We start from the raw sequence: 17034 nt of genomic DNA, 5'->3' as shown, positions 1-17034 counted from the left end.
GGTGGAGCTCCGCTTTAAGTTACATAAGACTGAAGCATCAGTAAAACAGCCATTTCATTGGGAGCTACTGCCTATGTACTTATAATATTACTTACCACTGATGCCCCAGAGAGATAACCTGCGTACCATGAGCCCAGACAACGTTCTCCAATACCTGGTGTATAAAGGTCTTGAAAACAAAATAGAAACGTTTGACAGGCTGCTGAAATAAGCACATTCAAATGTAGAGTTTTATTTGCAGCAATTTAATTAAGAAAGATGTAAAATGACGCATTACAAAACAGAGAACTAGTTTCATGAACTGCATGTTTTAAATACCACTGTACATTTTACAACAGAAACAAGTGAGGGAAACTCGCATGAGACATTTGCTTTCAGTCCAGCTAAATGAAACCCTGAAGACGGCCCGGTATTATTACTATTGGTAGGGTACGATCTTAGCACATTAGGGAGAGAAGGTTGTGTAATGCTTTATGCTGTTGGCACATTAAGGCATTAGTGAAGTGAGCAGTTTAGCATGACCTGCTGCATTAACACGAGTAATGTGTGCCAAATGGCTAAATGAAATATGTTCGATGACCTGCGAAAAAAGCATTTAAGCTGCATTTGTTCTGTTGTAACGCACATGCATTTTCTTTTTTTTTTTGCATTGCAATAAACACATTCAATGTAAACTGCAGAAATGGATATTAAAGTACTGCGTTTGCAAATGCTTAGGCCGTGTACCATTGTTTCGTTATACCATTACATTTTCTGCTGAAACAAGATGACATACTTCTGGTTTAAAGAGCAGACACACAGCTTGTATGGATATTCTGTATTAACTGAAATGACTCCTGCTGATAATGATTGTGGTTGGGTTTGATAATTGGTCTAGTATTGAGCTTTATCTTACAGAGGAATAAACAAGACATGTAAAGAAGACACTGGGCTTATTTTCAAGGAGATTTGTGCTGTTAAATAACATAAAAATGCTTGCAGAGTCGCTGTTTGATTATAGCATTTAAATGCTAAACTCGAGGAATAATCTGAATTACATACCTTTATTGGTCCAGCTTGGCACAAAGTATATTCATCTCATACCTGGTGGGCTGCTGGGGAAGCAGACAATCACTGTAGTAGTTGGTGGTACTGCAGTGACTGCTGCAATCTTCAGGGTCCAGTGCAAGCAGCTTCCCCTCTGCAAACTGACCACAAGAGGTTACTCACTTGGCATCTGCCACCGTCCATAGAAAACCTTGTATTTTGCAATGAATACAAGGCATTTTCTGAATAAATGAGGTACAGGTTGTGATATCACCGTCCCCTCTGCCTTGACCAATCAGAGAACGCCTTGTACTCATTGGAAAATATACAAGGTGGTCTATGAATGGTGACAATGGCAGTGTTCAATGTGCAGTGGAGCAGTTGCTTGCACAGAATGTGTTGGACAAGGAAGATCTTGCCATCATTGCATTACAGTTGACAACTACAGTGATGGTCTGCCTTCCCAGCAGTCCCTTGGGTATGACTTCCATATGTACATTGTGCCAAGCTGAACCAATGTAACTATGCAGTAAATATCATACCTGCAGTTCAGCTTTAAATTATTTTATATTGCAACAGCGGGCGCATGAATATACACTAACTGCAGAATGCTTTATTTTTCTACTCTACATGAGAGGATTATACTCTACATGAGAGGATTACAAACATGGGACTTTATTTTAGCAAGAAACCTATGTAACATTTTCCAAAACCCCAAACCTAAAGGTCTTGTTCACACAGGCTTCAGAAAAGTATTTGTATGGTTTAATTCACACGAGTGGTTAAGGGGCAGCAGATCCCTATGTTTGGGCCACGTTTTTTTACCACCCCTGACCTCTTCCCTTCAGCTGCAGAGGCAGAAGTCAGGGGTGTGCACATGCCATGGCAGGAATTATACCCCTTGTTGCTTTCGAGGGGGTGCCGCGCCCACTGAGCACAACCCATTCAGGTTAATAGGGCTGCTCTGCACTTGCCCAACAACTGCATGCAATGTACATGGTTGTGGCACACTAGTGCAGGGTTAAAGCAACAGGTGAGGAGGTGGTACAATGCTTTCTCGCCACTTGCCAAATGCTCTCTAAAGAGTGATCTGAATGCAGATCGCTCTTCAAAGATTAAGGCATGTGTGATCAAGGCCAGTAGCTTTGCTGAAGCCTTTAAATAAAGCTTCTGGTAGGGCAATGTTTAACACAGATCTTACAGCAGAACGAAGGACTGCCGCTAAAAAAAAAATTGAAGGTAGTTTGAGTAGCGTGCAAAGTTTTAGTGGCCAAAAAAGTACTATGCTCCTCATAATGGTGCTTTTACATTGTACATTGCACGCCACATGTACCATACACTTCACATCCTGGCTCATTGTTGGCATGCAGAGAACAGAACCGGGTTGTGGGAACAATGTAATCCTTCGTAGGCTACATATTTACCAATGGCTGTCCAATGGCTAAAGAGGAGTGGAAAAAGCGGCAGGGGAGATGCCACCAGACGGATGGGCAGCTGGAGCCTGGCCCAGTCACCACTGGCAGAGAGCATACAGAAGCACACATCCACCAAGTAGATTTAAAGTGTATTTCCACTTTTACAGCTAAATTGGGATAACACCTACTTTATATTGGTTACATGATTTCATTCACACATATAAAAGAAAACAAAAAAAACTGCACCTTACTTTTTACTTGCTGGAGCGTTGATTTTTGCCACAATAGCCCTGTCTGTACCATGATGGAACATCTCATTAATCAGGTGAAAACTAGATTTTCCCTTACAAAGGGTTAAGGATCTAGCACTTGGGTTTCTGCATTGTATGTTACTGAGGGGAACTCTGTGTCCATTTTGTCAGTAAAGACAGATTGAGTTTCCTCTCATTTCAAACTGTTCCCATTCATGTGAATGGGAACACAAACACAGTAGGGTTTTCCGAAATGTAATTGCAATGTGGAAATACACTTACATTCTGCTTTAATGGGAGTGCTGGCTGTCACTTTAAACAAGCTGCTAGCAGGCTTACAGCAAGTTTCATGCAGTGCTGAATCCTAGTAAAGCCTGCAAGCAGCTTTCATGATACCCGATTAGCCTCTGTGAAAGCTCAAGCCACTACAGTGATAGCAGCCGTCTTCCAGGTCCTGCGCCAAGAGACTGCTCTTCGGCATTGTAACAACAGCGCTCAGCACGGCCGCCATTCACGACGCATTGCATTTGTTTTAGCCCTCCTGCACACTTGGTGTTTTTACAGCGGCTGTTTTTGGCATTTTACATTTTTTTCTACAGTCAATATACTCTCCAGCATGTTATCCTATGTGTCCATGCACACATAGGCTGAAATAAACGTTTTTTTTTGCTGGAACATTTTTGGCAGGAAAAAAAACCCCTCAAACTAGTGGGTTTCTAGATAAGTTTTTTTAGCTATAAAACCACTGAAAAACATGGCAAAACGCAATAAAACACAGCAAACCAGCTTTGTTGGACGTTTTGTGACCAAAAAAAAACCCCGCTAAAAACCACAAAACGCGGCAAAAACACAGCTAAACGCTAATGCAAAAACGGCAAAAAAAGCTGAAAAAGTCAAGTTTTTAACGTGACTTTAGACAGCTAACGTTACCAGCGTTATCAAAATGTCATGTGTGCATGAGGGCTTAATGTGTGCAAGGTGGAGATAGGGACATCACCGCCTCTACTCCCCATCCCATCCAATCAGAGAACGCTTTGCATTCGTTGAGAATAATTCAACGCATATTCTAACTGGTGGCTGTGACAAGCAAGCGACACCCTATGGTTACTATGCAGATAAGCAGCACCCACAAAATCGAGGCCACCACTGTAATAGCTCGGACTACTACAGTGATTACCATCTTCCTCGGAGGCCGACTGAGTATCATGTATGCATAGTTGCTTTGTGCCAAGCTGGCCCAAGGTAAATAGGGACTATGCAAGAGTTCAGCTTTAAAGATGTCAAACAAAGCCACTTGAAGCTTGCCAAAAGTTTTGCAGATGCAGCTTTTATACTGTATACTCTCTTACACAATCAAAAGCCTGTGTGAACATCGGGGTGGAATAAAGTTGTGTTAATGTACACAAAACTTTCACTTTGGAAGCTCCAATCCCTTAAGCAAAAAAATACAAAGGCGTTCTGAGCATTGATCTGGATGCCAAGTGTCTGTCCTTTTGCCGCTTATTCTTTCATGGAAAAGATTAGAGAGCAGTTGAGCCGCTCACGTAAAACCATGAATAAATCTGCACAAGCCTGATAATTGCTCAGGAAAAAAAAAAAAAAAAGCCTCCGCCAGTAGCTACACGGAAGCTAGGACACAGCATGGATAATTAGATTTTCTATTGTGTGCGTCACACCTGGTTTATAACAGTGGACTGCACATCTGTCAATGTGTTCGCTAGAACTGGAACGGATTCTACTAGGTATGAATGAACAGGGACTCTGTATTTAGGTCTTTGGGAAGAGTCCAATATATTATGTTAATTCAAAGGATGCCAAAACAGGCCAGTGCAGCAGTCATAACAGGAAAATGTCAAGGACGGCTAGTGAAATAATACGGCTTACACGTCTATTATCAATGCACAAGGTTCACTCACTTCTTTACGACCAGATATTGCAGCCCTTTAATCCCTTTGGCAAAGAACAAGTTAAAACACAATGCCTATTAAAAACAGTAAAAACCCAGATGCATAAATAATGCTTGTGTCATGGAAATGAAGAAAAAGGATGAACAAAAACAATTCATTGCTTAACTGCGGACAAACATTACACCAAGGACTAAAAGAAATGTCATTTAAACATAAATTACTTACAATACGATATACTGAAAAGACTAAAACAATCTTAATTACAATACAAAATCTCTACAATAAAACATCTTTTTAAACACATCTGATAAGTGCATCCTTAAGTGCACATTTTTGTCATAGCAACTAAATAACAAGCATACACTGAGGAAGGCATATCCGACAATCTGCAAATCCCTTTAACCCAGACAGTGACCACATCAGAGATGGTCCTTTTCTGAAAGGGGAAGCCTTACCCATGGAAGAGATCAACTCACCAATAGAGGTTTATGCCGAAACCTAAACCCCTCACCTGCTGGCAGGACTCTCAGCCTCCTCTAGCAGTGATAACTTTGAGCCCACACACATAACTATGATAGTTTTGCTCATACAGAATACATGTATTTACCAGATCCTCATTGGCATGCCAGTTATGTCACATCAAATAACTCAACTGGGCTCATTCAGTGAGATGCTGCAATGAAGCGATAATGCGCAAACTCAAGTAAACTTTAAGGGCCTATTCACACTATAGAGCTGCACATGTGTGAACGTTGAATCAAGAAAGTCCATTCAATTCAATGACCTGCCCAACGCACCTAAAAAGGTGCATGCAGCATTTCTGGCAGCGTACTGCAATGTACATTACTATGTTGCACTGCAACAATTGTCCATCAATTTGAGTTGGGATACCATTCAGCATGGCACCTCAGCACACCAACATCCATTACCAAGTGCAATAGCGTGAAAGGGCCCTTAAAGCCTGTCACAATCCTGGACCATTCATACAGAGCATAAAACTACACCTTTAAAAAACGGTCCAATCCAAAAAATACAAATCAGCCAAATATGCAAATTTGAACTTTCCTAGTTGGCCCCAAAAATGCCCACCCACTAACATTCCCTATTAAATCTTTAATGCTGTGGACACCTTACCCACCAATAGGGACACTACAGAGAAAGGGCAGGGCCACACTAGACTTTACAGGAAAAGTAGAGAACTGCATATAAACTCATACCTCAATCTCGGAATCTAGTACACAGCTTGACCTGTGGCATTCACTAAAGGTAACCTCTGTATTGTGACAGATTAAGGCTGATGTCCACATGAGTGTCAACCAGAAGAGACTTCCATTACCTCAGGGAAATCACTCCCTTGCTAATGTGGATGACTGCCAAATCTATCTTGCTAGAAAGAGATCAACAAGAGAACATCTCACTGGTCTGGCTAGCAAGGGGGCAACTCTAGAAAGCAGGAAAGTGGCTTTCTAAAAAAAAAAAAAAAAAAAAAGTAAAAGAAGTAGCTTGGTAAATCTGCCACCAACAACATGGACACTTGCGTGACATTGGCTTTATTTTATGCTGTACAAATATAATTAACCTGACATCCATTTGGTGGTTCTGAGTAATTGGAATTGTTACTGGTGTTTGCCATGTCTAAAAAACCAAACCTGTACCACTATTCACCAGCCAGCACTGGTTTGCTGGCTAGTGCTCATTATCAGAACTTCCACCATGGCAACTCACATGACTGCTATGTGACCCAAGGGCTGGGGGAGAGGGGAAGTTGGTCATCTGATATCACATGCTTCCCAACCAGGTTCCTCAGAGTCTGGACAGCTATCCTGACAATGTGTATTGACTGCACTGTCTGCCCTGTATCCCTTCAGGCAGCACCATTCCCTAACATTATTTGCTGGCATGCCTGGACTGCTTGCATTTTAGAACCTATGCATACAGAAGTCCCAAACAGGCAGTGCAATCGATTTTGACATGTACTTATTGGTTTGCACCCTCCCCCATCCTGACTGGGAGGAAGATACCAGGCGATTTATGTGCCCTGGGTCCAGGACCCGTTTCTGCCCCTGCATGTGTTCTTCATAGAGGTGGAGCACTGAAATAATATAGTAAGTCACAAAATAAGATGACTACAAATAGGAAAGCCATTTAATTACCATTTCCAAATGTAAAACACAAGAGCAGACTAGAAGAGAGGACCAAAAATGGCAGTAAAATATAAAGTACTGAGCATTCACTCTCTCACACACAACACATGTACATGTCCTCCTTTGGCTACAGACTTCAACATAGCTGTAAATATTTCTTTATACAATAATGTACAGTCAACATTGCCCTAAATTATTACAGCGCAACATGGATGACAGACCTGCTGATTTATAGACAAAATAAACTAGAGACGGAAATTTGGCTGCTGCACAGAGCAACTAATCGGGTGTTAGCTCTACTCTTACACCAGTAGACAAGCAAATCTGGAAACAGCAAAACCATTTTTCTTTGCTCCAGTTTTTATAACTCAGCCCTTAAGATAGAAATGTGTTTTAGTATACGTATAGATATAAAAAGTAAAAAAAAAAAACCTTTTGTGTTTTGTATTAAAAAAAAAAGGGGGGGGGGGGTAAAGCAATAATTATAATTTACTCCTGCAGAGAAAAGGGTTTTGGGAAGACATATGATCCCCTTTCTTGTTATGCATGTAACCCAGTTGACTTCAGGCTTGGGAGTCGCCTTGCATAATCTGCTCTTTAAAGAGCTGCTGAGTGTTAATAAAACAGATGGAAAAGCTTCTCTTATTAAATGCATCACCGTGTATCAGTTCATTCCTGCTTCTATACCAAGCATGTTGTATACCGCCAAAAATCTACTAAGGCCTGACCTTATCTAGGATTAATTTTTCTAAACATTTAATAAGTATAGATTATGTTTTTTTTTACTACTGCAGCCTGAAAATGTTTAACCCTAATAAAGTTTTTTTTTCTAAACAACTGAAAAACATTTCAACTAAGTGGCCAACAGAAAGTGTTTGGGATCTAATTTGCTTTAAAGTGAACCTGTGCTTTGCCCTTGAAGCTCCGTTTGATTGCTGGGACAACAAAAAGCCCTGTGTAAGCTTCTGATTGCGACTTGGAACTTACATACGGTCTAAGGGCTCTCATTAACTCATGTGACACTGATGGGCGCCCCAGTTGCCAATCAGTAAGAACCAACATTGTCAAGAGGGTGATTCACATGCTCCCCATACCTGACAGTATGGAGTATTTTTTTTTGCTGTTGATTTGAGGAATGGGGAAGCATGGGATGGTGCATACAGGTTAAGAGGGAGGCAGTTAAGTAAACCTGCTGCTTTGCCCGGCATGTGTAGCTCCTTGTTTGTCTGAAAACATACTACCTGTTTTTGTCTTGCTTTCACAGATCTGCGATTTCCTCCCCCCACCCAATTCCACTAAGATAGGTTACCATTCATAATGACCATGTGTTGCCTATAATGCCAGAAAGAGAAGTTACAATTCAAAATTCAACTGAATGGTATTTTCCATTATATCACAATTCAGCATGCACACGGACAAGGTCTTTCAGAATGGTCACCATTATGGAGAACCCACTAAGGCACTAGTGAAACTATTCTTCGCCAACTCAGGATATATATGGTTTATAGTATCTGCCATAAATATTACAGCACTGGGGGCAAATTGCTCCCGTCTACAGATCTGCCCAGGTTTCCATAACGGCACTGAGCAAGAAACAAGAATCAAGTTACCGTAGAAACTGGATTTCAGCCAACAAGCAGGGTGGAAAATGTTAAGCAGAAGTGGATATCTTGCTATAGAAATACAGACAGCCCTCTTATATATTATTATACCCACTGATAGGTGGAAAGATTCCAGCTCTCAGGCCTTTTCATACTGCTGGTTTTCTACTGCATGTAACACGCATTCTCTTTTCAAACACTTTTGTACACAGATAGCATTTTACTGCAATTTTAATGCATGCGAAATTGACTTTTACTTGAGCTTTTGATTAATTTTTCTTTTAGTAAGGAAGATGAAAACTATGTGTTCATCTTCACATTTAGAATGTGTTAATGAACAAAAATGAATTGCTTCTACTTGGACTTTATTTTATTCTGTGTCATGCAGTTGACCTACAATGTGAAACCGCACAGCAGTGAATAGGTGACAGCGAATACCTTATTGGCTACCAAAAGTCCATGTTACTCCAGTAAGGAAAATCTGGAAGAAGGGAAATATTTAGGTTTCCACTGATGATGTTCTGAATATGCTACTAACCCAGTGGACCCAGGGTAAAAGTTACAACCTCTGATTTACAACATTTGTTCCAGGACAGAATTTAAAAGTCTCTGACTGCATACAATCTATCGCTGACTACATTACGTCTAAACATGTCCTGTTGGAAGAAGCAGACACATTGCTGGACACAATTTTTTTTTACAATACTAAAGGGTTGGTCCAAATGATACAAGCATTTTCATTTTGGATGTGACCCATGAAGCAATCACCTATTATAACTTTTGAAGACTAAGCAAGGTGGCTGAACTACCCCTTTAATCATGGCCATATTCGATTTTCACAGGGATTAGGGCTTGGACTGACTGAGCAGGAGTGATGATCACTTACAGTCTGTACTCTTCACCCCAATTAGCAAATCTCAGTAGTTTTTAAACCACTGGCTGAGAATAAGTAGAATACTAGTTCTGACACAACTCTGTCCTGACCTGACTACTGGCTCCATGTCAGAGCCCCAATTTGGTAAAGCCAGCCAACTAGAATACAAGGCCAGACAAAATTATGGAAACATCAAGTAAAAGAATGAAATTGTTACCTAATATAGCGTTGGACCACCTTTGGCATCCAAGACAGCCTGAATTCTCCTGGGAATTGACAAATATAAGTATTGGATGGTGAATAATGGAATCTGATACCACTCTTCATGCAAAAATTGTTCCAGTTCTCGCAGAGATGCCAAAAGGCAGAAAACAAGACAGAACCTTGTTCTCCAAAATTGACCGTAGTGGCTCCATGATATGGAGTCCAGCGACTGCAGCACCCAGGGAAGGTGCAAGACTTCGTCTGCATGCTTGGTAAACCGTGATCTGACAACACCAGCTGTGTGAATTGGAGCATCTTGGAAAATGGCGCTGTCTTAGGGAAATGGTAAGCTCAAATTTGTACATAGTCGCTGGCAGTGACTCTACCTTTCAAGGTGATGGGGCCTACAGAATACCAAGATATGGCTGCCCAAACCATGATTGTGCCACCACTATACTTTACCGTTGGCACAACACTGCCCTGGTAGTAAGCGTGGGATGGTGTTCGCCACACGTAAACACATCCGGTGGTTGGGGACAGTATGAAGCTCAATTCATCGGAGCATATTACAGTCTTCCATTGATGGATCATCCACGATTCATGGGTGTTGCACTACTCTCTTCTCTTCTGAGCATTAATATCAGTCACTAGTGGTTTGTCAATTGCATCTCGCGTGTAAATGTTTTGCATATGATGTTCCCTCTGCACAGTTTTTGCAGAAACAGCTTTGGAAGACCGAGATTGAGCTCTGCAGCCACTTTTGCAGCAGTTGCTTTCTTATTCTGGGTCACAATCCTGCACAATGTCTTTGTCTCATTCAGTCAGTTGACCATGTCGACCACGCTTATGCTCATCAGACAATATATTCCCAGAAACTGTATATGCTGTCATAATCTTTGATACTGTACCTCGCGACACGGCAATTAAATTGGCAACTTCAGTCACCGAGGCATCAGCTAAGCGAGCACCAACAATTTGCTATCTTTGAAACTCTGTAAGCTCTGACATGATGCCATATTACTAGCAGTGCACGCAGTGAATGACAAAAGTGAGGATTCCCACCTGTTAGCTAGGTATGTCATCACACAGCAGAATCAAAAAGAATGTTGCATCATTTCAGTGTGAAACATGTCATCACTTTCACACCAGAATATCACATAGTGTTTCCATATTTTTGTCTAACCTATGTAATTCCTTTACCAGAATGATCGGCCCAATCACCCTTGCGTGGATCACTGCAATCCTCGAGGGCCCATTGATACTATTATACTGTATTAGCACGTGAACTTAAAAAGATCAAATGTAAGTGTTATCACATCAAAAAAGTGCATGTAGCATTTTGGCAGCACAACACGCGTTAATGTATGGCTGCACACAAAACCATGGACAAGATACAGTGGAGTGCCACCCGTTACAACAGTGCAATAGTGTAAACAGGCCCTAAAGGGAATTTTTCAGGTTAAAATCCAGGAGCTGCCAGCGTAGAAAGGCTTTTGAAGGGGCAAGTTGTGGTGTGATCATCCTCATCTTTGCTTTACTACATAGCATCTTATTGATCCAAACCATGCAGTTGAATATGAACTGCACTGACACTCCATATACACAGGTTTGTTCCAAGTCATTGAATTACCAACAGGAAAAGTTGCATCTTCAAAATTAACTTAGCAATGGGGGCTCCCCTATTTCTATATGGTCAGTTTTCGTAGGCAAAATATGACTAATCAGACTTATTCGTGCTAAGACATCTCATGGTGGATAAATTCAGATATTGTAGGAAAAACTCTAGTTTAAGATGGATTTCCTGCTGTTCTACAGTAACACTGCATATGCATTCTGTCACTAGCTTGTCTGTGGAGGTGTGCGGGCTCAGCAGGGGTAAAGCTGGCAGATATCTCACTGAACACAAAAGGCATGGAGACACAGGGTCAACCTCAGTAAACTCAGGAACAACCTCTATATTGTATAAGTCACATAATGAGGACAATGCAACACATATTCTGTCATTTCTTTCCTACAAGTAGGAAGCACTAATCATGTATCTAAGAGAGTTTCCAACATGATGGAAAATTTTCGGCAGGGAAAGCAACCAATCTTGACTTTGAAAGAGCCTGTCATCATGATCACCCCACTATCAGGTGCACAGAATGTCACACCTGGCAGTCAGATTCAAGCATATCAAGCTAATCTAAGGGATAAGTAAAATGGGCAATTTTAACCCTGGATGATAAATGATTTTACCTACTGCAATCAATCAGCTCATTTACACACTGTGCTAAGGTCGAACCTCAGCAAAAAGTCCCTGAACATAAGGCTTTAATCACAAAAATGTATGCATTGCAACTTTGTTCCTTGCTATTGGGAGGTTTATCAATTAGTAATAAAAGAATCATTCACTCTTGCAGTTTAATCCTTAGGCCAGATTCACACTTGGTGTTGCGTTAACCCAGTGCATTTTCATCTATTAAGACAGCCCCATTCATTTTGAATGGGCTGGTAACACTTTGACAGAAAAAAACACAAAAACAAAAAATCTGCATATTTTTTTTTTATGCATCACACCACATAAGGATGATTCACATATGTGCTTTGTGGTAATCAAAAACAGCTGTGCATTGAGGTGCGCTATCAAGGTGTAAGGGGATGACAATTCAAAATAGAATGGAACTGCAATGAAGGGATCATGCGATGCGGTAAAGCAAGTTTTACTGCATATCAGTGCAACACACAGGTCTGAATGGGGCCAAAGGCTATGTTCACACAGGAGCTGGATGTAAAATGAATCCAGGCTTGTATTAGTAAGAAGATGCTCCAACCAACTAAAGAATCACTAGGCTGCTCCAGATTTTGCAGCTATCTTCACACCTCAGGAAAGTAGACCTCGTTGTCATAGTATCCATATAAACTCCATATAAAACTAGTTTAGATTCAAAGTTAGTTTCCAAAAACGTATAGACAACCAAGAAAAACAAAATGAACCTTACCCACCAAAGGAACAGATAACCTAAAGTTGTAATTGTAACCACTTCTGTAGACAAAGATTAAAAATATATTGTTCCAGGCTAAAAACATACAAAGTTTACAAAGCTAAAAATTCCTCATTTAGTTGGAAAGGACTAAAGTCTGAGAATCAGAAAATTTAGGATAAAAAAAGCAGAATTGCACTGGTACCCTACTGCTCCTTTACCAAAACAAAGTGCAAATTATTTCTAGAAAATTGGATCCAAAAACAGATGAAAAATTTGCCATCTTGGACCAAAAAAAACTCATTTTGTTAGCAGAGACAAACTGCTACATATCAGACCGCTTTTTTCAGTTAGATTTTCATAATGCAACTCTAATGTCAAAACTTGGGATGAACATACTGCAACCATATAAAGCAAATACGTATCACTCATACATGTGCAAACACATGAACTTTGTATAGAGAGTCTATTCAACTTAAATTTGCAACTTTTTGGTGCATACTGAGGGTTCATTCATTAGCTGGTTTGTGATTACTCTTAAAAGATTTTTCCTGCTCCACTCTTCCTCAACATCAGGAAGCCACATTCAGCAGCTTTATACTGACCAGTGTATAACTGGATCTCTATGCTCTAGTCATGATCTCTGGGAGGAGACTGCACCACTCGGCCATGAGTTGGAAGAGCATGAACCTACAGGTGTGAACCCAAAACTCAGAATGCTTTTTAAAGTGACTTGTCCATCAAAGGGAAGTTGTTATAATGGCCGTTACCCATTACAGCTACATTTTGCAGCCAGTAAGGGATGGGGGGGGGGGGGGGGGCTGCCTGGCCACCTAACATTGTGCTAGTCTCAAGGCAGGCATTGTTACCACTGTGCATGTGTACATATGAACACAGCCCTAGAGCTAGTACTACTTCCAAAAGGTAATGGTAGCCTTCATCATCGAAAACTATTAGGTACTGGGTGGAAGATATTAAAATGTCTGGTGTGTGCACATACATAACTAGACACATTACAGGGTCTAGTTTCACTGTAAAAGACAGAAAAGGTTTATTCAAATTCCTGCTATTGGACACAACTGAATATTGGTGTTCTCTATATAAAAATCACAAAAGCAGAACCCTAGCCAAACAGTTTCATGCCAATAACCTTTTTAATTCAGTTGCAATTCTGCCTCTGCCAAATTATCTAGGCAGGAGGGTGACATTTATTCACTTACTTTCAGCCTGATTTCTGGTGTATACACAATTGTGGGACATTACTATAATAGTAATCTGAGATATTTATATTAGCATTAGTATTGAAAAATACACTTAAGTTTGGATGAGTACACACCCAGGCTAAACTTTCATATTTGTCTTAAGTTCCGCTTTAAGCAAAAGCCTTTGGACATACGAAAAGGTTTGATTGATCACAGATCACACTCTTGGAACAGTCTGTGCACTGTATCCTTTCCAAAAAGATTTACTGGCTATCTGATACAATACTCAGATATAGTGCAAACTAATGGGTAATACATTTGATTGTACAGGAGAAAAAAGTGTTAAAATCGTGCTTATAATAAACATGAGCACCCATCGCCTATATTACAGTGAACAAAGCCATTCTGTATATAAAAACAATATTTTACCTTCACTGGGAACTCATGATACTGGAATAATGAGACATATAGCGCCCCATATTGCTCATGGCCTACAACTTCATACACATTGGTTTGGCCAACCAGCGCCTATTTGCAAGGTGTGCAAAAGGACACGTACACTTTAGGTCAGAAGAAAGTGGCTAGCACTAAGGCACTACTGCATTATACCTCATTGTCGTATAGTTATTTATAATATAGTATTAGTTCTTAATCTAAATTGGCAGAAGTTCACATACAAATTTAAAATAAAAAAAATCAGCAAGTGTTGAGGTCAGTGGTTTTAGATTGTATAGTAAGGTAATCCTTTCAAGGTCAATGTTATCACTGGGTGTTTGAGGTTTTTTTTTTTTTTTTTTGCAATACAAAAATATGTTTGTAAATTGGTTGCTTCTTGGGTAGTTTCCATAAACGGTTTCTTGAAGGGCTAAAAGAGAAGGTAGAAAAAAGATAAGGCAATGGCACGTCACCATTAATAACGTAGATATGCAGTTCTTCAACCTAAGTTATTTCACAGAGAATTGTGTGTGCTTATCTACAAAGTAAATTACTGGCTTGGTTTAAAGCAGTGTCTCTTTAGATTTCTCTTCAAACCTTCTTCAAAAAAAGTTAGTACATCTACTTAATCCGACATTCAAATATCAAAAGATCCATTAAGTGATTACAACAGCTCGGATCCAAAGGAGAGAAAATGAGCCTTAAACAAAACAATTTGTTCTCAGTTGCTTCCCGAACAAGTTCCTTCTGTTTGTCTACGAAATGAACGAAGTAGCCTGCACCCCGATGGGCAGTCTGGATCACAGCTTGTCGGAACGGAAACTGTCCTCTATTGTGGGGTCTGGTAGGATCATGTCAGGGTCACTTAACATGTTCAGACCATCCAAACTCAGAGGTCCAAGTTTCAGCTCGTCATCCAACTGAAATGTATTATCTGTGTCGAAGCCCAGCTCGGAAACTCCTGCTACCGCACTTCCAATGTCCTTCGATAAACTGTTGCTTGTATCGTCTGAAAAACAGAATCAAGGAGAATATGAATCAAAAAGAACTATGTCAAAACAAGGTTTGCTAAATGCAGCCTTGACCTGTACATAAATGAGCAGCATTATGTATGAGTAGAACTGCTAAGCTTGGTTTGATTATAAATAGAAAAGTACCCAAAGAGATTTTAAATATTTTCCCTTGTCTCTGTGTATCTGCATAGATGAAAGCACATAACTGCCCTGCCGAAAGCAGCCAATGCACAGCAAGATTTTGGTTGGCGAGTTAGGAACAAAATTAATTCTTTAAAGCACAACTATACTCACCTTGGATCCACAGATGTGGCATCCCAGATTTCCCTCCCTGGTCGTTGACATCGTCGGGCGGGCGGCTTCCAGGTCTCAGTCGCTGAACGATGTCATTGGCCAGGTGGGGATGACGCCATTGCCAAATTTGCACAGTGAGCTGTGCGTGTGCAGCTCACTGTACAAGGGCAGACAAGCAGGTACCTTTAATGCAGAAGTGGCAAAGCATGTCTCTTCTGCATTAAAATTCCTGCCTGTTCATCATTTTATTACTTTCTGACCTAAGGTTCTACTTTAATCATTTCAATTTCAAACACTTTCACCCCCTTCCTGCCCAGGCCAATTGTCAGCTTCAGTGCTGTCACACTTTGAATGACAATTGCTCTCGCTCCAGCAACACTACCCATATGACATTTCTTCAATATTTTAAGCCAAACTGTATTCTGCTACATTTCTTTGGCAAAAATAACCCAAATCAGTGTATATTATTTCGTTTGTAGGAAATTTATAGAGTCCACAAACTTTGGTGTATATATATCTGAAAATTGATCAATCCTGATGTACCGACGGCTCATCTAATTTCTGAGGCTCAAAAAGGCCAGGATAGTACAAATACCATCCAAATTACCCCTTTTTGGAAAGTAGACAGTCCAAGGTATTTAGTATGAGTCATGCCGCGTTTTTTGAAGTTGAAATTTTTTTGTCACAATTTTTTAGAAAGGAAATTAAAAAAAAAAATGGTTTACATTTTTTTTTACATATGGTCACTAGTGCAGTACAGCGTCATCATATAACTGGTGTGGCGGTGATCACAGACATTCTTTAAACATTTTTTCTTTTTTTATTACAGGTTTTTTTTTTTTTTTTTTTTTACACACTATGATTGACTGTAATAAACAACCATTTCTTATGAATGAAATCCATTCACCCAGTTTGTACTTTTGTGATTAGCTGCGATTGGCCACAGCTATCAGATGGTACAATTCACAGCAACTGGCCCTGTCTGTACCATGTGATCACTGCGACTAATCACAGAAATCAACACAATAGTACATTTGATTTGTCACAGAAATCACATGGTAGCTGTAGCGGCAGTGGCTCAGTAGACTGATCATTCATCCATTGTGTCTGGTGGACCCACTAGGTGACAGATCACATTGAAACGTGGCCTGTGGGGCACACACAGGGCACGATTCTTGGATGTCATGCGATGTTCACCCAAGATAGCTGCGTTTCTGCTCTGCCATCATATTACAATGGGTTGGGCAGGAGGCAGATAAACAGCAAAGCCGGGCAGTACTATCATGTAGTTAAAGGTTCACTCACTGCCTGCTTAGTTATTCATTGAAATGCAGAAAGCAGCACCAGACCAAAAACTGCATGAAAGAGGCCAAATCATTTTCACTGCTGGTTTAAAAAAACAAAAACAAAAAAAACAAACATTCAACGAGTTTCAAGGGCAATATCACTCCCTATTTATCAAGGCTTAAAGTGTTACTAAATCCAGGACTCTGCATTCACTATATCTGGCCTCCCAGGACCCTGCGTTCACTATATCTGGTCTCCCCGGACCCTGCGTTCACTATATCTGGTCTCCCCGGACCCTGCGTTCACTATATCTGGTCTCCCCGGACCCTGCGTTCACTATATCTGGTCTCCCCGGACCCTGCGTTCACTATATCTGGTCTCCCCGGACCCTGCGTTCACTATATCTGGTCTCCCCGGA

The 17034-nt window shown here is 40.5% G+C and overlaps 1 protein-coding gene across 2 annotated transcripts in view; it reads right to left on the bottom strand.

The window, feature by feature from the left end:
• Positions 1–224: 224 nt before the first annotated feature.
• Positions 225–17034, bottom strand: part of LOC149462779 (CREB-regulated transcription coactivator 3-like) — a 191787-nt gene continuing 174977 nt past the window's right edge. For both annotated transcript variants that reach the window (XM_089676403.1, XM_089676404.1), the window contains one exon: positions 225–15031. In XM_089676403.1, coding sequence (XP_089532529.1) covers positions 14823–15031 — 209 coding nt within the window. In that variant the 3' untranslated portion in view covers positions 225–14822. The remainder of the gene's footprint in view (positions 15032–17034) is intronic.

This window comes from Staurois parvus, unplaced genomic scaffold (assembly GCF_062004578.1).
Source record: "Staurois parvus isolate SC_StPar_1 unplaced genomic scaffold, SC_StPar_1.0 ptg000168l, whole genome shotgun sequence".
Lineage (NCBI taxonomy): Eukaryota > Metazoa > Chordata > Amphibia > Anura > Ranidae > Staurois > Staurois parvus.
Note: the sequence above shows the minus strand (reverse complement) of the source record. Positions and strands in the feature narration are given on the sequence as shown.